The 20,102-nt window shown below is 41.8% G+C and overlaps 3 protein-coding genes across 3 annotated transcripts; 2 read left to right on the top strand and 1 right to left on the bottom strand.

Annotated features, from left to right (window-relative positions):
• The first annotated feature begins 595 nt into the window (after positions 1-595).
• On the top strand, positions 596-3,042 carry LOC131259887 (uncharacterized). Its single transcript, XM_058261496.1, has 3 exons — positions 596-701; positions 1,823-2,066; positions 2,133-3,042. Exons 2-3 carry the CDS (start codon positions 1,834-1,836, stop codon positions 2,965-2,967), a joined length of 1,068 nt encoding a protein of 355 aa, XP_058117479.1. The 5' UTR covers positions 596-701; positions 1,823-1,833; the 3' UTR covers positions 2,968-3,042.
• A 1,852-nt stretch (positions 3,043-4,894) lies between these two features.
• Positions 4,895-17,053, bottom strand: LOC131271966 (serine/threonine-protein kinase PAK mbt). Its single transcript, XM_058273563.1, has 6 exons — positions 16,911-17,053; positions 15,495-16,573; positions 9,302-10,079; positions 7,223-7,343; positions 6,872-7,143; positions 4,895-6,792 (listed from the first exon to the last, which is right to left on the bottom strand). Exons 2-6 carry the CDS (start codon positions 16,478-16,480, stop codon positions 6,313-6,315), a joined length of 2,637 nt encoding a protein of 878 aa, XP_058129546.1. The 5' UTR covers positions 16,481-16,573; positions 16,911-17,053; the 3' UTR covers positions 4,895-6,312.
• A 699-nt stretch (positions 17,054-17,752) lies between these two features.
• Positions 17,753-19,883, top strand: LOC131271395 (CWF19-like protein 2 homolog). Its single transcript, XM_058272811.1, has 3 exons — positions 17,753-17,844; positions 17,948-19,612; positions 19,692-19,883. The coding sequence occupies exons 2-3, from the start codon at positions 17,972-17,974 to the stop codon at positions 19,824-19,826; spliced, it is 1,776 nt and encodes a 591-aa protein (XP_058128794.1). The 5' UTR covers positions 17,753-17,844; positions 17,948-17,971; the 3' UTR covers positions 19,827-19,883.
• Positions 19,884-20,102: the final 219 nt, after the last annotated feature.

Consider the following 20,102-nt stretch of genomic DNA (forward strand, 5'->3'; position numbering starts at 1 on the left):
ATTAATTCAATTTATTTAGTGTTTTAACGGATTTTTTTTCATCAAATCCCTGTTCTTTTCATCAAATCCCATCAAAACTGTTTCGAATAAAATTCATAACTTCCTTATTACTAAAAAGTCCATGATTTGGCACGGTGCCATATGACCATAATGTGTGTGCCCGAGCTTCGTGCTTTTTCCCCCATTCAAAAGGAGCTAATCGATATTCAAGCAGGTTCGGCCAGCGAGAAAAAGACAGGATATATACATAACATATCAGGACTCCGGCTGCTGAAGCAACACGAACAGCTCCGGCTGCTGTAGCTTGTATTGTGGGGGGTGGGGGAGTCTGTTGGTGGAGAAAGTGGAAAACTGGAAGGTGATAAGAAGCAACCAGAAGCGTCTAGCCGAATTTTCGCAGGACACAAGCAAAGAGCAATTTTCCGGTGGTGAAGACAGATTGTGTGGATCTACTTTCTTGTGCCAGGGTTGAAGTTTCATAATAAAATAACCGACCATAATAGTGTTGTATTGTGACTTATCTAAATATTTATTCTTTTATCAATCTGTTGATAGTTGTGAAATCGAACCAAGTGTTGAAAAAATATTTAAAAAAAAACGATTAAAGCCTTAATAGCATCAGCCAGGATCATACCACGGATTAGAGTGATTTTCAGGTTCTTCCTATCGTCAGATTATTGAGTATTAAAGTACCTTAGCTGGTAAGTAGTAAACATGTAAAAGGAATTACGAATTCATTTTGTAGTCCTACAACTAACTCCTCTTGAAAAGTTTTATTGAACAACTTATAACAACTTCGAGACAAATTAGAATAAAAAAAAACACAAATATCTTATGTTTTAGCACCAATCACGGCGTAATGAAGGGCATTGTTAAACTAACACCCCCCATCGCAGAGAGGATAAAAACATAAAAGATACTAAGAAAAGAAATCTAATGTTACATTGAGAATGTTTGGAATTCACATACTTATTTAGGAACCAAATCAATCTAGATCCTTTGTACAATTAGTATTATTTATCTACCTGAACTGGAATTAAAATCCTTTCGTCCTGTCTTCCTAGACTAAAACCAACTCCAAGATGTCGTGGTTTGACTAACGGATTCATACACATTTGCAAATTATACATGATTGCAGACATTTAGTTCGCCTTAATAACTTACAAAGATATTACACCACATAAATTGTTTCCGTGAGAATGTCCAGTGCAGTAAAACTGTCTTTGATTTGATTGAATTTATCGACCTTTTCAAGGCTGACTGAACGGACAGACCACTATATATGTAAGATAGGATACGCGGGTGGTTTATAAATATCCGCGACAAATATCCCATTAGTCACGGTCGAGGTTGAGCCATGGTAGCGCCTCAGTAGTGTATCATCCGTGATGATCTTTGCAAATGGACGCAACACATGCATGAACAACTAGCTTAAGACTATAATTTGGTTTGGAGGAAGCTCTAGGATTTTCTATAGCGGTATCTTTCTTGAGTCTTTCCTTTTTCAGCAGAAATTAAAGCAACTCTACGAAACCCAATTTTGCAATGTCATACCTTTTAGGTTTGTTTGATAAGAAAACTTATTTAACATTTCTTGCCTAATATTAATTTTTGATGGTTGTATTTATTATTCAAAGCCAGAACTTTTATTTTATTTGTTTCCCAAAAATATATATTTATCCATTTTATTATGACAGACCATGGTCAGTAGAAAAATATTCATACATAGACGAAATTTGTATAGCGGATTATTAACTCGAGATATTTAAGTGCAGCACTTCAGTTAGGAGTTGAACCAGCAAAAATACCTTTGCACTTCCAGCCGGCCGTTCGATGACGTCACCTAAAAGCTCCACCACTCCAGCACTGGCAGTAACGAACCGCATCCTACGCTCACCGTCCCACGAAAGTTTTTCCACCGATCTGTCGCTGATATCGATTTCCGTATCGTCGATGAACTCGGAAGCGACGAGCGTCCTGAACCGGTCCAGCTGTAGCCTGCTGAACCGCACAATGGAAGAAAAGCTGGGCAGTCTGTTGAATCCGAAGGATAGCAAACGAAATCGGTACGTTGGATTAGGCTCCCTTAAGATGGAGCCGGAATTAAGTTACCCATCGGTTTCCTCTTCCAGATCGTCAACGTTGACGGAACGGTGGAACGAAAGCAACGATCTGATTCGCAACTGTGCCACACTTTCGGCGGCGCTTGGCATCCACAAGAGCTTTAGCACCACCGACATCTACCAGCTGCCGTCGGATCAGCAGAATCTGGGCCGGTTGTCCACCTCCGAACTGGCACTGTCCCCGTTCCAGAAGGTGGGTTATCTCTTCGACCATTCCCGGTTGGAGCACGCATCCCGCTCGTACTCGACGTGGGTTGCGGTGGGCGAACTGGCATCGACCTCACAGCTACCATCGCCCCACGGTGGCCAAGCAGCCCCCGTACCGACGCTTACCAGCACCAACACCGCCCCGAGCTTCACCGTGTCGGATCTGATCAGCTCGGTGAACAAGAAAATCCGCCAGAACTATATCCGCCGGCGGCTGTTCACGACCTACCGAGCCCTGGAACGACTGTCGCAGAGTGAGTTCAATCTCGACCGGCTCGAGGCGGCTGCCTTCGCTGCCACTAATCCGGGCCCCACAGAGCTGATCGTCCCATCGACCACCATGTCCAACGCGTCTGCTTCGCCGGTCGCAGGCAAGTCCACCGGATCGCCGGCCCCGATCAGTGAAGGGGGGCTCGCGGATCACGGCTCTGGAACCGTGCCGCTGAAGAAGTCCAGCAGTACAAGCGGCGCGGCCGGAGGTAGTAACTCTCGCGGGCATCACGGTCCCAAGAAACACCTCACCTTCCACGATATCGAAAACGAGCGGGGCAAACCGTTGTCCAAGTACGAGCGCCATATGCTGATCTTCAACTGGCTGCACACCATCGACGACACGGCACTGGAGCTGGAAAACTGATCCCCCCAGGATGACCTCCGGGCGGACATCGGTCCTGTGCTCAGGGGTGCGAAAAAATCGGGTGCAATAAACTAAGCTACACACACTCGAAGGAGGATGATCTATATATTTTCTTATTCATCATCAAATTGTTAAATCGAGTCCAGATTCGATCGGCTCTTTAGGATGAACTAGGTGAAGACACTCATAGAAAACGGAATATTGTTAGCAACACAGTTTGTTGCCTCGACATTACGAATTGTTCTGTTATTGAGCTTGATCGACCACAAACCATCCATTTTTATCAGGAACACAGTACGGTGCGATGCTATGGTACAGAGAAAAAACAAGGCACAAACGGTGTTTTTAAAATATTTTTGCAACAAGTTCCTTGCAAGGAAAGTAGAGTATATTTTACATTTTCTTATTTTTGAGCGATAGAACTTCTGATGAATAGTTTGCGGCATGAAGCGCACCTAAAGTTACTGAATCATCTGACATTTAAAAAATTATCTGTATATACATGGAAAATCAACCATCCATGTTTAGTTAAAACATGAAAGTCTTAGTTATTGATGCAAATAATTGAACATGTTAACATTCACACAATTTTTCACAAATTTTTCTACTGTTTGTGAAGCTTTCGGACGATCTGAAACGTAAAAATAATTTAAAATTCATTCAAGTATGGTTAGATAAGGATGTACAAAATTTACAACAATCTATTTCAATGAAACATTTTTCGGGATTTGTGTTACAATAGGATGAGCTTGTAGACACGTTTGCATCCAGCTACGCCGAAACCCTTTTATTTCACTAGTCCGTCAAACTAAGCATCTATTCTATTCGACTCAAAGCTAACGTAGTGGAAAGAAAGAGTAAAATAAGACATATTTTTCCAACCAGATACAGAATGATGCATGCCAATTGGAGAGCAGTGACATGCACGTACGTATTGCAAATTAAAATGAAATTCGTTTAGCGATTATATGCCCCTTTTCTTACAGTTGCGAACCTTAAGCTTTCCAGACGTTACAATAATCATTGTTATACAAACATAAAGACTAACAGATAGAGATAAAAAGCCAGCCAAAACAACCAAAGGAACAATCCAGATGGAGGTTAAAAAATAATCCAAACGGACAAATCGATACAGTAAACTAGCGAAAAACAAAACTAATTAAACGTAGATATCAAATACTCCCGCGAGTAATATGCATTTTTATGACTATTTTATTAACATTGAGCATGTGAACATACTGAAGGAAAGGAGAGCGCGCAATTCTCTTCTTGTTGTTATGGCGACGAACTTTTCTACTCAACGAATGAAGCAACCGTAGAAAAACGAATTCATTCGACTTCGCATCGCCACACGGGCGCCGTTATTTATGGAAAGTCCATGCGATACCGGCATCGACCATGTGCTTCAAAGCACTGGCCGCCCGCGGGTTTGTTTTCTGTTCTTTGAATTATGTTTTACCCACGTTTTGATACTTCTTTATAGACTTTAATCGATTAGATAGAACGAACGTTTTTTCAAGAATGAGAAACACAGATTAACCACTGCGTGTATCGCAATGCTAAGCGAACAACAAACCAAAACGATAAGTGCTTTTTAGGCTTGAACGGCATATTTTAATGAAACACTAGATGTGTTTGACACAAATAACAAACAAAACCAGTGACTCAATAATAAGCATCAATTAACATTACCATGGCACACGGATTCGCCGGGAAGGGTGTTACGAAGAAAGTAAAATAACAAGAGAGGATTAAATAAAAGTCTGGTGTGTGGTGTTGAATCATGCATAGAAATTTCATAAATGTCCTTTAAAAGATTTTTTCTTATCTGCTTAATGAATATCTTAACAGTGCACTGTAAATAAAGCCTAATTAAAAACGTATATAGAAAAGGAAAAATCTAAAAGTGAAATAAAAACGAGAAAAATACAAACGGTCGAACTGTATGCGTTCAATTTGTCCTCTTTATTTTAAACTTCATTTCGTACACATAAAAAAATAACGTGCTCACTAACTTCTGCTCTTAATCGGCCATGACCACGTGCTTTCGTTTCTTGTGAAAATTTGCTTTTCCGTGACCGATTTCCTATTAATACTTTGTATTGTCACATATGAACAAGTCTAGTAGAATCGATCGATCGTTTAAACTGGTCCGTTGCCGGCACAAGTCTGGACGGAACTTCGTTCCTCTCGAGACTCATCATTATTATTATCATCGGAGGGAGGGAAATGTAACCGCCGGAAGGAGATTCTAGGCACCACTGACTCTTGGTCTTTTCGAAAAGGGAGGCAATTTAAAAACGTTCTCATTCGCTTCCGGTTGAAACTGGCGAACCCTGAATGTTGGAGTTTTGTTGAGATTGTGGAACGGAACCCTACATAATTTTACTTAACACGCCTAGATTTTCGAACACCAATGACATTGAGCTGCTCAATCACGGTGTACGATTATGTATTTAATTCATGATAAGTAATAAGCATAAACCGACGTATCAGCCTGTTCAGCCTGAGGTAAATACAATGTTTAAAATACTCGATGTTCTGGAAAGTCTTTTGACGGAATCCTTGAAGTGTTTTTCTCGCTTACACACTATGTTTTTAAAATAGTTAAGACGTATGATATAACAGTTATTTTAAAATAATGTTCTCGCTTGAAAGAGCACAAACAGATCGTGAAAGGCATAAAAAAGAAACATAAGAAAGAAAAACTTAATTATACAGTCTACACACGCACTTACACATACACACACACACAATAACAATAGCTATCGAGCGGCCAGAAAATAATCATGTTTTAACAGTCCTAGCGCCGATCACTCTGAGGAAATTATCTGGTCAATAGTATAGTATAGTAAGCTGAATACTGGTGGAATGTATTATCGATCATATAGGCAGCATGGTATAAGGCTGAAAGGAGTGTCCCTCAACACAGGTGTCGCGCAGTGTTTGTCAATTTTCCTGTACAACCTTGCAACCTGAATCTAATTCGTTGGAATCGATCGGTTCTTGCACAATCGCTATAAAGTATATCTCAATATGGGATGACAATAGTTCAGTCAACATTGTCATTGTTCACCAGCGCGATTTTAATATTAACATTCTTAACATGTAAGTGCAAAACCATCCAAAAACGAGATAAAAAGCTGGAAATGAAACTATTTTCTAAACGGATAAATGCAACAAAATGTTTACCCTGCTCTTGTTTGCAAGCGAGAAAACAATCAGATGTAAAACTATACAAACCGTTTTTTTTTCAAGTGCGTCCTTTGCGCTCAGTGTTTTTGACGATGGCTTAATGTTATGTCATTAGTTTTGTTGGTTTGTCGTTCGGAGTATCGTGCGTTCTCAGCAATTGCTGTGGCGTGCACCACGCATCAGCGGGACCAGCAACGAAGGTGGTCCAGCCTGTCTCAGGAACGGGTGAGCCAACAGTTCCGCGGCCGTGGCACGCTGCACAGGATCGCGCACTAGCATCCGGTCGAGGAAGTTTTGCAGCCTGCTCGACACCTTATGCGAGTTTTTCAGCTTTGGCGGCGGCATGTCGCGAATGCGTCTCATCGCTTGCAGGGGCGGTTCGTTGAAGAACGGTGGCTCACCGTCGATCATCTCAATAACCATGATGCCAAGCGACCAGATGTCCACCTCGGGCCCGTACGGTAGTCGCGAGATGACTTCCGGCGACATCCAGTACGGGGTGCCAACAAGGGACTTGCGCTTCGGCAGCTCTTGGGACACTTGAGCGCAGAAACCGAAATCAGACAGCTTAACCCGCCCATCGGAGGCGAGCAGAATCGAGTCTGATTTAATATCCCGATGGATGACACCCTATGGGAAATTGCAAAGAAATATTTATATCGGTTCTCACTTCTTTCTATTTAACCACAACTCCAACCCCTCCAATTACCTGCGAATGGAGATAGGACAACGCCTTAAGGCACTGCTTGCAGACGGTCGCTATCTGTTCCTCATCCATACGCGAATGGGTAACGATGTCAGTCAGCGCACCGCCCTCCAGGAACTCCATCACGACCCATAGCTCATCGTTGACCAGGAAGCTGCTGTACGTTTCCACGATATTCGGATGGTGGTAGTCGCGCATGATGACGACCTCGTTGAAAAGCAACTCGCGTCGTTGTTGCTTCCGAAGGTCCATCTGTTTTACCGCTACTTGCCGTCCTAAAGCGTAGATACATTCGAAAGATGGAAGAGCTTTTTTATTATGTGTCGTACTACGATGAGTTGACACGTGTTTTACCTGTTGATTTATCTGTCGCAATGCAAACGGTGCCAGTCGAACCCTCACCGATTTTGGTGTAATTCTCAAGGTTCTCTCGAGGATCACCAGCTGATACTACCATCTGTAGAGCAGCACGGAACTGAAAGTAAGATGGAGCAAAGGGAAAAATGTAATAACTTTTTTCTATATTTTTTGTCGTTTATTTTCACTTTCTCTCGTAAGAAAATTCGTTTTCATAAAGTTTAAAGCAGAACAAAAACGAAAGAAATATCTTCTTTATACTCTAAATTTTAAAAAAATCTAAGAGGATTCTTCTTATCTCTTCGCGAGACGTATGAAATCTTCGATCATGTTTCGTAACGATCATTTCGTTCACTACCGTATAGAGTAGGGTCATTTCATTTTAGAAATCATTGTGGAATATATTCGACACTTTTCTTCTAAATCATTCAAACGAACAAACGATTAAAAAATTGTAACTGGCAAATATCGTATGTCCCACATAACCATAAATCACATATACAAATGTGATTATCTCCAACACAGAGGTACAACTATAGAGTTAAGAACAATCCAATGTAATGTTTAATAACTGTTGCCTTAGAAAATGAAAAAGTCTCAACGATTTTTCAAAAAAAAACGAAAAGCGCTTTAAATTTTCTTATGAAAGCATCATCAACAGCAGCCTTGCTTTTATGTTCAGAAGAAGTTTGACAACGTTATCATTTGTACTACAGTAAAACACAGCAAAAACACACAACAGCAAACCAACTACGTTGGATTATTAGTTCTTTCTTCAAGCTTTATCGTGAAGTGAACATGTTTGACACTTTGTGAGACACTTCTTGTCCACTCACCTTGGCTAATGTAGATTTTTTAGCATTCTGTCACTTATGGAGAAAGATTTAAAAATTCATTTGAAAGCTTGGTTTTGGCTACAGACCTTGTTGCGGGACCCTAAAGTGAAAAAGACACCGAAGGGACAGCCAAAGGAAAAATTGGTTTATCGTTTCGTTTGGACCATAAGGGTGCTTCAACTGCTTAAATAGTTTAAGAAAACTGAAATAATATTGGAAGCTCATAGCCTCTGTGGTCGGCCACTCAACAAAATAAAAGTTACAAAGCTCATGCTTACTGATGAAGCATGTTTATGGAAGACCACGATGTCGTGGCCATGATGTTATAACTTATTTGAAGTTGTATGACTACGACTAGTAAAGAATCTAGCATTTTGTCTCGTTTTGCAGCATGTTATAATATTTATCAAATGTTTTGACATCCTAAATTCCCATAGAAAGCCTGACAATCATCGAGTAGGGAACATCAAACTCTAAAAACAGAGCTGTTCGTTCTTTCAAGGTTTGGTGCGTGTTAAGAGGTAGATAACATGCAGTGCCTTACGAAAATGATCAACTTTATCAAAAAAGGTACGATGTAGTGTTTTGAACATACCTGGCCACAGTATATCATGCCCAAAGATCATCGGAGGAATTGTGCCGGTCAAATATCATCAATATGCCCAACACTGCTAACCCCCTCCCAATGTCTCTCTATTACGGCTAATTACCCTAATTCAACCATTTTGAAACCCGAGCGGAGCAACATGGTGTCGTGAAGGTCTTAATGGTTTTATCGGTTTTGGCTAAAGTTTCGGAAAACTGCCGTAAGGCCACCTGATTGGCCGTCAAAATGTGCGAAAAAGTACAATACTGATGTCATTTTACAATTAAATTTTCTTCGTTTGATTTTCTGGTAACCATATTTCCAACGCAGAGGAACAACTGTAGAGGAAACAACCATCCAATTAATATAAATTTTACTCAACGTATTCGATATATCGTGAATGCTGACTTTCATATAATCATATTTTCACATTTTTCCAATCAGTATTTAGAAGACGCTCGTTTGCAGACAGGTGTAGATAGATCTGTACGGAATTAGTTTTGCTTAGAAAAAAATATAAAAACATGTAACGACTTCGAAATGTACATGTAAACTTGTAAAATATGTACTAGAATTATGCGCAATAGAATTATGGAACGCGCTTAAAGGAATATAGTTCTTTTCTAAATGTTTCACTCCTTGCACCCATCGTACCTGCTCGTGAGTGAGTCTTTGCTCGGTCTTAACCGGCGGCTGACTTTGGCCACTTTGGGACGTGGATGCCGTACTCTGGGCTACCGAGACATTCCCACCGCTCGAGCTCGACGCTCTCGAGTTGCTCTTCGCGTTCATGATGGCGTTGTTGCTGGTGAAAAGGTGGTTCTGCTCTGCAACCCCCGCGCCAGGGCCAGCTCCCGCGGCAGCCGGAGTCCCGGAAGACATAGACGACGGAGATGGCATTTTCTGGTGGTGAGCATTCGCACCGTGGTTGTGAAGATGGTGGTGATTTGGCATCTGATTATTGGCCATTTGCATGGTAGCCAACGTTTGCTGCTGTTGTTGTTGATGTTGCTGTGTCTGCTGTTGCTGGTGATGGTGCCCGTGCGAATGGCCCGCGGCACTGTGAATTCCAGAAGGGGACATCTGTCCACCAGTGGGTTGCTGGGTGGCCGCCGAAGCATTCAACGCCATGCCGTGCGGATGATGGTGGTGATGGTGGTGATGATGGCCGGCGCCTGGTGGCAAGTGGTTTCCATTGGCACTGTCTCCCAGATGGCCAAGGTTGTTGTTCGACTGCGGCACTTCCATTCCACCTCCCGGCATCGATGTCTGTGCTGTCGGTTTGCTGTGCAACGGAGGAGGAAGGGTGGGGGGATGACCTCCCGGGCCATGGAAGTTATTGTTGACCGCACCTGGCATTTGCCCGGCATATGCGTTATTTGGATGGTACCGGTGCATTCCATCCGAACCGGTTGGGGATGATTTCTGCGATCTAAGGGAGGAGAAAAAAGAAATATGATTAATTGGTTGACAGATAAAGATGCATATATTATGTTGAAATAACATTTTTAAACTTTCTCTAGTGTTTAGCTAGGAAATTGCAATTACAATTCAATTACAATTATAATATTAGTGTCTTTTTAGCACTTGAATATGATGATGATGAGTCCCACCTCTTACCTCAACACGGGTTTGAGAATGGCGGAGTTATCATAAGATATTTGAATCGTAATCAAGGCAAATCACGAAGTAGTGGGATCAAAGTGACCCTTCACGATAAAGACCAGTGCAATAAGGTTTTTGTATAATGATTTTTTGCAAATTTGGATAGACAAGGAAACGAAAAACACAGAAGGAAAAATACATAAATTTGTATAGCAAACACTCGCCAAAGAATAAAAGCATCAAATTCCACTATTAAATTGTTGGTGTTTAAAACACTTGTAGTCAAGAAATAAAATTATTCGACTTTAAGCTTTGAAACTATAAATGCGAACGAACCGCTCTTTCTTGCCAGACAAAAGAAAAACAAACCCATTGGTAAACCATCGGTCCCCCCAAATCTAGGGTTAACCAGCGTCGGTCATGCCAAGTGACTGAACATTCTCCTGCCCTGCCTTCCACAACACGCCAATCGTCGCCAGGCCCACCGTGCATTCTTTTTCGTGTGGGAACGGACCATCATGCCCCGACCGCAGGTTGGTTAGTTGGTTTAGGGGCAGAGAGTTCTGGCCGTAGTATGGTGGTTGTGTTTTACATTGGAGTTGTGCGTTAATTTCGCACGCCTCCACATAAACAAAACCAAACACAACCTAAACATTTTCTACCGGGCTGGGACCGTCTCGTTTTGAGCTACGAACGCGAAGACATACGCGGGGAGAACCCTGGCAATCGACATCGATGTTTGCCGTGGCAGGAATCGGAAGTGAAAGAAAAAACAACTGATTCGAAAAACAACCCCGGTAACCAGTTCAGTTCCAGTTCATTGCTCCGCAAAAGGGACACGAGATGGCGGGGCCGGATGAGGCGTAGAGCTTCACGGATGCATGCACGCCGGGGTCTCGATTGAAGTCGGGTAAGTATGGACAACGCATTAAGTAAACATCATTTGGTTTGTGTTACCTTGGTAAGTAGTTACAAATAACAGCAAAAACCACAGGGGGTAAATAAGATCAATAAAGTCATGTGCATTTGCTCGTCATGAATGGGTTCTGTATTATATTGAAGTTTTTATTATATCGTTAGTATACAACGTTCAACGCAGCTGCATAATGGAGCCAGTACAGCAAGATCAATTTCTTTTAAATTTTCTATAAAAATCTGAAAAATGATATCTTAAAACACCGGGCCAGGGAAATATTGTAAACGCACATTTTTAGAATTTATGTGCAAGAATTTCATTAGTTTTGAGTAAAAAACTACTAGCTAAGATAATTTTAATTGTACTCAGGTAATTCAAGTCAAATAAACTCACATTCAATTTTCTAAAACAAATAACGAAATTTCTAAAAAAAACATGTAACAAAACATACAAGATACTTTTAAAGCAGTTATTTTAAAGAAGCCAAAAATATTGGATTCTTACAAATTTCGGACCTTCAAAATTCGAATTTAAGGTAGATTTATAACGTTTTATGCGACATGACTTGACGTATCCAGTATCCAGATGATGTAACTGAATACTATTTCACATTTTACCAAGAAAACTCTTAGTACAGAAAATTGTTTTAAAAAAATTGGCCTCTTCAAACACAGCTGCACCTATAACCGATGCGTTAGTACGGAGCATAAGGTATTTCTTCTTCCAAAACGTGTCTGGTTTGCAAAACCATGTACATAAACGCCTAAAAAAGTGGTAAAATACTTGTTCTCACTTGTTCTTGTGATTTGTGGTTTGGTAGCTACGGTACGTGATCAGCATACAGTTGATCGTACAATATGTCTAATGCTTTCCTATCAAGAAAATAGCACAAAGGTGACCAAGTTCAGAGCGTAACCAGATTGAATTAGAATTATGATGGAGGAAAACATACTTTGAAATGTGTCCTGTTCTGTTTCAGTAAGACCAGTTTATAAATTCGAATATTTATTTGTTTATTATTGGTTGATTGATTTATTTATTTATGTGTTTATTTATGTATTTTTTTGATTTGTTTCTGTAGAAAACGTCTGTTTGCTTAGTGCAGATTCGCCAGCACAATAGTCGAAGATCATGGCACGCACGCCGGAATGATGTGGTAACGACTGTAATATTCAACAAAGGGATGAACTACATGATTATACAATCTTGCGAGGCAGAGAAAACAAATTGTTTAGAGTATTCGTGTTCCCGTCCAACTGCAAGCCGCTGTTACGACACACTAAAAGATCCCTCACTCATCCCTCGCGGCCATTAGCATTCCAAACAAACATCAATCGGTGGCGTAAAGGCTGACGAATGCGAATGCACATGTGAAAACAATTCTCGCCACTTTCGAACAGCGAACCGAAAGTTGTCGAGCATCGAAGATACTCGGTGTTTTGGACATTTTGGATGAATGCATGCCCCCGGCATTCCATACCGGATGGCAAACAATCGCGCAGTCCACGTGCACCAAACCAAACCCATCGGGAGACGTCGTGCATGTGTGTATGCCTCACGGCATAAATAGATGGGACACACCTCGCGTTGCGAGTAATGCAACTAATTTAATTACCCAAGCATTCCCAAGAAGAATGGGTGACAATGCCGTTTCTCCAAAAGTATGCGATCAATGCAGTGATAATATTGGTAAATCGAAGAGATTTCTGTGTCGCATGATTGGCGCCGTTTGTTTAAAGACGCCTATAATGAATTTCACTGTTTCACAGCGACCGTTATTCTTATGACGCTATTTAGTTGTGTCTTCCACAGCTTAGTTGCTTTCTACAGATACTCACATCACCAGAAAACATTTCTCTCCCATCAAGCGTATACTTTTTTCTATGAGTTAAACGCGTTCATTAGAAAAATGTAATAAAAATTGTTTAAATAATGAAATTTAGTAATTTAATAATTAAACAAGAATTAAACCAGCAGTAAGATATAATCACTCCATTTTTATAACTACTGGAAACTATTGTAATATACCAAACAAAGCATTATTTCTTACGTTACGCTTTAAATTATTAACTATAAGAATGATTCATACCAAATTTGAGTGAAGCTATGCAGATTAGCATTTGACATTTTGTTTAACACTTTATTACTCGTTTCAGAATTAAATCATTTAAGATTTTGCAACGGAAATTGCAATTAAGATGCAACAACAACCATATTCAAGTGGACCAAGAATTATTGGACTGAAAATTAAATCACAATAATTCATTGCACGGCGTGGGTTCGAATCCCAACCGAGACCGGACCCTCCCCTGTACGAGAGGACTGACTATCCACGTACAACAGGGAAACAAGTCTCGTAAGCCCTTAACGGGCAGGCATGACCAAGAAGTCGTTACGCCACGAAGAAGAACAATTCATTGCACCTAACAAGCGTTTACAGACTGCGTAAAAATGTAAAATACAGAACAAACCATCCGGAATCCGATAGAACATAGTAAATCGACTTATTCCAACAGTTCCTAACAACAACTACATTTTAATGATTTGATTTGAAAGACACCCTTTTCTTTGCAAAGATAATACCACGCTCGAAAGAGTATTTAAATGTTCAATATGATCTCTATTCAATCGATGTGTCTCCACTACGACAAGTGTGTTCCCAACAAACAACACACCAACATGACAGACAATTTGTTTCGAGTGGATCTTGCTTCCCATTTGCTAAATATATACAATAAACTACCTAAAATTGAAATGAGTTACAGTTACCGAAGGCATAGTTACGCTCTTGAAAGCTAGCCCATTAAATGATGTCATTTGCTTCCCTACTTGCGCTTCGATGACAGCCTTTACGACCATTTCCCAGCAGCCCGGCGTTAAGCTGGGATGTGCAGCTGAGCGACAATTAGGGGTCTCCTCGTTCTACTTCCGCGACTAAAGATCTGGAACAAGTGTGACTGACTGACTCACACATACACTAGCACACACCGGATTGGCGCGGAAGACACAAGACTGTCCCAACGGTAAGAAAGCGAACCCCGCGAACGCAGAACCAACGGGAAAAGAAGACCCGAGTTGTGCCCGAGATAAAATGAAAAAAGAAATTGTATAAAAGAAAGATCACAATCAACGGGAGCTGCAGCAGCATGGTGACGATGCGGCGAAAAGAGAGGAAATAAAAGGGGCAAGTGAAAGCAACACTACATTGCCCGTTGAGTGCAACAAACGGTGAATTCTTGTAAACATTTAACGCGTCTAATGCGAACCCATGAGATAACCGTCTTTGTCCTAAATGCATTCGAATGTGCGTGGAGACGACGTTGTATACATGTTTATGCTCACTTTGCCGACAACAAACAAACAACTTGTACACTTGTTGTAAAGTAAGATTACGATGAATCTTTCCATTTTATCCAATATTACTGCTCTACTCTATAATTGAGAACTATGCAAGAACGATTGTATTTTCATCCTTCGTACTTGGAGTTATTCCGGGGGGTCCGCGACAGCGGAGCGGTAGCGCCGGTTAGAAAATCGGCCCATGAGCGCCGGGGCTCACCACCTCGACGGCGTGGGTTCGAATCCCAACCGAGACAGGACCCTCCCCTGTACGAGGGGACTTGACTATCCACGTACAACAGGGAAACAAGTCTTGTAAGCCCTTAACGGGTAGGCATGACCAAGAGGTCGTTACGCCAAGAAAAAGAAGAAGAAGAAGAACTTGGAGTTATTATAAACTTTTTAACATAGGAAAAAAGAAGTTCAGTAAATATGTTCTTACTGTCTTAGAAATATAAAAGTCACAAGATAAGATTTCTAGCCAAAATCATCAAACCGGGAAGAAGTCATGGATTTCGCATGTACAAAATAGAATTTAGAAAAAAAAATTTGTATGAAAAATTGTATGTCAAGTTGTTAAAACAACCAGTTTAAAATAGTCAAAGATGGGTGAAATAAAAGAACTTTTCAGCGTATTTTTGTCTGTCTCAGCAGCGCAAGGTGCTAATGAAACACTTTAATTGCTGGAATTGCTTCTCTGGCACAACAGAGTGCAAAAATCATACATTGTTACATATGAAAAGGTAACGGTTTTCCTCAATACCGAAATCAAAATTGTTGTGGTAGCTTCACCCTGAAAAATGTCAGGCCCATATGATTAAATTATACTCAAAACGTATGCTCCTGCTCCTCCTGTTGGTACTTTTGCTCTCAACAATAAGGCCGCATTTTGTTTTCATTCATGGAAAAATCTGTCTACTGTTAGTTTTTATCTTTTTGCGAATGAAACCCATTCCGCCACAACTCACGGGTGGAGGAAAAACTCACCTATTATGATACATTGAAGATGTGTCCGTCAGCACGTTAACCGGGTTTGCGATGTTTCCGCTCGAACCCGTTCCATTAGTGGTAGCCATCGTGGACATGCTGTTCGTGTTGCTGTTCGCTATCAGATTTCCACCGTTCATGTGCGGAGCGATGAGGTGACCCACTGGTGTTGTGGATGCAGTTCCTGTAGCGCCTGGCGGGGCCTGCTGTGGCTGATGCGAATGTAGGTGGTGTTGGTGCTGATGCAGGTGCATATGGGGTGCTGGCACTTGGTGGTGGTGATGGTGGTGCTGTTGCTGCTGTTGCTGCGTCGTCATTCCAGACGCTAAGGTTAATAAATGCTGCTGCTGCTGCTGCTGATGCAACTGTTGATTGTGAGGATCGAAATTGTTGTTGCTGAAATTGGTCTCCAACAATCCAGCAGCACTGCCAGGGTACGCTGCTCCTCCGGGCGCTGAAATGGTGTTTCCTTTGGCGGCGGGCATGGGAGTTACATTGTTGTTGTTCATTCCAGGGTAGGGTGACTGCCCACCACCGAGTTGGGGCTGCTGTGCGGGCTCCTCCGGCACGGACGGTGGCACGTTGGTGTTGGCACGCAAATCACCTCGGCGTACCCGCGGCGGGCTGGAGCTTCGCAGGGAGTTCGACCGGGCAACGTTCGATGTTTTCGGCAGGATGAGCTTACCGGGCTCGCCTGGTGCACCGTTTCCGGGAGGGCCGGGAACGACGCCAGCTGGGCCGCCCTGTCCATGCGGCCGCACGATGGTCTTCAGATCCAGAATCTCGGTAGGAGTGATTTCCGACGGGTCCACCAGCGGCAGGGGACGGTTGGATGACTTTAGTATCTGATTATTGCCCACAATGGACGCCCATTGCAACGGGAGTCCCACGTACCGACCTTCCTGCTTGTCAAAGCCCGTGTGGACACGGTGCTCGAAATTACTCGGAAATGAAATTTGCGGCTTTTTTTTCTTCTTGGAAAACATTTTGCTAGATTTCTTCCTACTTTTTTTCTATAGCGCACAACACCAGCACTCGTAGTGATTCACTGAGACGCAGATACGTAGATACACTTGGATCTGCGACGAAAAGGAAATGGACACAACAGATGACACTTTGTACACGACACCTTTTACACAAAATTCGCGGCCATCAGAAGCACTCCCGTCCGATCGCCATTTAACTCCCAGTTCGCACTTCAATTAACCAAATTCACAACAAACGGCGACACGACGGCAAGCTGCCTCTTGGAACACCAAACGGGACGGTTCAACAAAACCTCGTCAACGGCGGATCGAAAATAAAAACGGAAAAACGCGATCTTTGAGATCCACACGACACGATCTTCACACACCACGTTCGCGTTTGCACACACACAAAAAGACGCACCCCAGCAAAAATACGATGGAAGCATACCTTTATTTACGCTTCTTTTTGTCCCCGATCAGCGATGCTTCACTCGGAACGCAACATCGCTGTACTGGCAAATGAATTGCAAATAATCGTACAATTTATAAATGACGAAGCGTTTGAATCGTTAAATTATGAACTGAATAAACACAAACCTCCTTCTCGATCGCGCTGCAGCGAGTTTCTGCTAACAGTAGAGTAGTCCACACTGAATGAGAACTATACAACTGATCCGGTACATCAAAGCCACAGATGGTTCAACCAATCGAACCCGACAATTTTCAAAAAAAGCCGTAAGCTTTTTTCGCTTTAATAAAATTGAACGACATAGGAAAATAATTTGTTAGCGTTTTTAGATGCAAATACTCACTATTTGTCCAAAAAACTGCATTAACAATACCGAAAAGCCGAATTCATGTTAGAGTTCGTTGGATTCAATGATTTTTTAGAGACGTTCCGATCCTAAACGTTTACACAAACCCACCTCTAATTTCCTTACGTCGCATCGACTCCGTTACGCATCAGAAGCGCCCTCAAGTGGACGGTATCGGACTTAACACAGGAATTTGTGGAATGGCCGCTAAACCGTTTTATTCAATCGGTAAACCGTTTGTCCGAACAAGAACTTGTGTTAAGAATTCTGTGTTTTTGCGACATTACATTCAGCATTAAATTTTGGTTTGCGGTTAAATCGAAATGTTTGTTTGGATATCCGGTTGCATACAATAAAAAATTGCATGTTGAGATCGTGAAACTCCTCGTTTTCGGAACTGACTCAAATCCAGGAGCATGAATGATACATTCCTAGGTGCAGATCAGAACGTCATCTCCATTTTGTTTGTGTTTACGGAACACATTTCATAAACATCCCATTCTCCAACTACCAAAGTCAAACTGTAAAAGTAACTCTTGGATAAAACTACAAACAACACACGTTCATGTAAGATAATGGTTATCGGAACAGTGAAGTTTACTAATAAACTGTAAACTTACAAGCACAGTGAAAAGAATATAACGATTATCTTTTTCATTTACCTTTCAAGTGATACAGCCATCGGAACATCAGGATGGGATCTTCCAGTTCAGAAAGTGAAGAGGAACGCAAACACAAAAAGCACAAAAAAAGAGAGAAGAAATCTAAAAAATACAAAAAGGAAAAGAAATCGAAGAAGGATAAAAAGCATAAGCATCGTAAACGTGATCGCTCATCTTCTGTGAGCTCCGGAAGTGAGGCTGACGAATGGCTTGAAGCGGCCCCCGTGAAAACAAACGCAAAACCTGATTTGCGGCAGTCGCCAGCTAAACTTGAACGAGATGATTGGATGAACTCTATGTTAATACCGACATACAGTAAGGAACCGAAAGGGGAAGAGAAGAAAACCGCCACAAACGATCCATATGATCCTAAAACTAGCGTACGAGAATTGAATCCTCATTGGAAGAACGGTGGTTCCGGGTTACCCAGTTTTCTCAAGCCGGTTATTGACGATGATGATAACGCCGCTAGAGAGGACTACGGAAGCAGACAAGCAAACACGAATCGATCGCAAAGTAGACCGGCCAATAGTGGTGGTTGGAAGAAAAGTGTTAAAGATGAATCAAATACACGACGGAATGAAAAGTCTGATTTAGAGAAAACGTCAAACTTTGTCGGCCCAAGTAAACTCGCCAGCAACGAAGCAAAAACGGAGCCAAATCTTTTAACTGACGAACAATTGAACGAGCTGGGAGCCAAAATTATCAAAGCTGAGCTTCTTGGCAACACAGCGCAAGCAACAGAATTAAAGGAAAAATTAGAAACCGCCAAAGCACTTCGAAATGAAATGCAATCGAAGACAAAATCCGAACAAGTACGAGATGCGGGTTCCAAGCGAAGGTTGAGCACGGAAGAATCCGTGACCTACACTGTCAGCAAATCGTACGACGGATCCCAACGAATTCACGGCAAGAAACAGAAACAGTACCAGCAAAATTTACCTCTCGGGCCAGCTCTACAGGATAAGTTTCGCTCAGAACGGCATGAGAATGACTCCATGGACGCACAATTTTTCAAAGTGTCGGCCAAAATGGGTGAAGGAAAACGGCTTGAAAATATATTTGACCATGAACGGGCTTCTTCCGCGGTTGGCGAAGCTAGCGCTACCGAAGAAAGAACTGTTCGTGAAATGAATCGGATGAGCAAAACGCAAGCGGACTGCGAACGATGCATTAACTCTAGCCGATTTTCACAGGATCAGCTCATCACGATGGGCAAGAATGTGTACCTCAGCATACCTACGTGGAGGGCGCTGCAACCGAAACATTGCTTAATCGTGCCTGTAGGCCACTACCCATCGTTAACGCAAGTAGATGAAGATGTGCACCAAGAAATAGTGGACGTGTGCAAAGCACTCGTGCAGATGTTCCGGAAGCACCAAATGGAGGTCGTTTTCTTTGAAACTGTTCGCTACCTGAATCGGAACCCGCATATGTACATCCAGTGTGTTCCGGCTAAAGACTACGAAATGGCACCATTCTACTTTAAAAAGGCTATCTTAGAGTCGGAAACCGAATGGGCCATGAACAAAAAGCTTCACAACGTAGATGGTTTCAACGTGAAGCGAACGGTTCCGAAAAACTTGCCATACTTTTGGGTGAACTTTAACATGGAAAATGGATTTGCGCATGTCATCGAAGATCAAGAATCGTTTCCGGTTACTTTTGCAACGGTAAGTCCACGCGTCCGCTTTATTGTACAATGATCATAGCTAATGGTATAATTTGGATTTATTTCATTTATTTGAATAGGAAACCATTGCAGGTATTCTTGGGCTTGATACAAGGGATTGGCGTAAGCCAAGAAAAGAGATGAATCCGGCCCAAAAGGTTGAGGAGTTTAAAAACTGGTGGCAAGAGTTTGCAACGATATTTAGAAACGAATAATTAGGCAATTTATAAAATCTGAATAATAAATTGCGGATGTTTTAACTCGGTTAAAAAACACAATGCAAATGCGCTTTAATATTGAATAATTTTTTGTCTTCGAACTGTTTTTGTATAGATTTATGTTTTTTTACTCAGCACATTGTACATTGTCTTGCTATCCAATGGTGTCCTCTAAATCATCATGATTGCAATGTTTTGGCGGAAAGCTCTTCTTTCGAATGGTATTTTCAAGTTTTGTGTATTTATGCTGACCTAATATTATGGGTTCTGATT

The sequence above is a fragment of the Anopheles coustani genome, chromosome 3, assembly GCF_943734705.1.
Source record: "Anopheles coustani chromosome 3, idAnoCousDA_361_x.2, whole genome shotgun sequence".
Lineage (NCBI taxonomy): Eukaryota > Metazoa > Arthropoda > Insecta > Diptera > Culicidae > Anopheles > Anopheles coustani.

What these genes read in the sequence shown, in the direction of transcription:
- LOC131259887 (XM_058261496.1), top strand. Translation starts at nt 1,834, where the DNA reads ATGACGTCACCTAAAAGCTCCACCACTCCAGCACTGGCAGTAACGAAC. An exon ending in AAGGATAGCAAACGAAATCG is followed by an intron (nt 2,067 to 2,132) that starts GTACGTTGGATT and finishes TTCCTCTTCCAG; the next exon opens with ATCGTCAACGTTGACGGAAC.
- LOC131271966 (XM_058273563.1), bottom strand. Translation starts at nt 16,480, where the DNA reads ATGTTTTCCAAGAAGAAAAAAAAGCCGCAAATTTCATTTCCGAGTAAT. An exon ending in TGCGACAGATAAATCAACAG is followed by an intron (nt 7,144 to 7,222) that starts GTAAAACACGTG and finishes TCTACGCTTTAG; the next exon opens with GACGGCAAGTAGCGGTAAAA. An exon ending in TGTCCTATCTCCATTCGCAG is followed by an intron (nt 6,793 to 6,871) that starts GTAATTGGAGGG and finishes AATTTCCCATAG; the next exon opens with GGTGTCATCCATCGGGATAT.
- LOC131271395 (XM_058272811.1), top strand. Translation starts at nt 17,972, where the DNA reads ATGGGATCTTCCAGTTCAGAAAGTGAAGAGGAACGCAAACACAAAAAG. An exon ending in TTCCGGTTACTTTTGCAACG is followed by an intron (nt 19,613 to 19,691) that starts GTAAGTCCACGC and finishes TTATTTGAATAG; the next exon opens with GAAACCATTGCAGGTATTCT.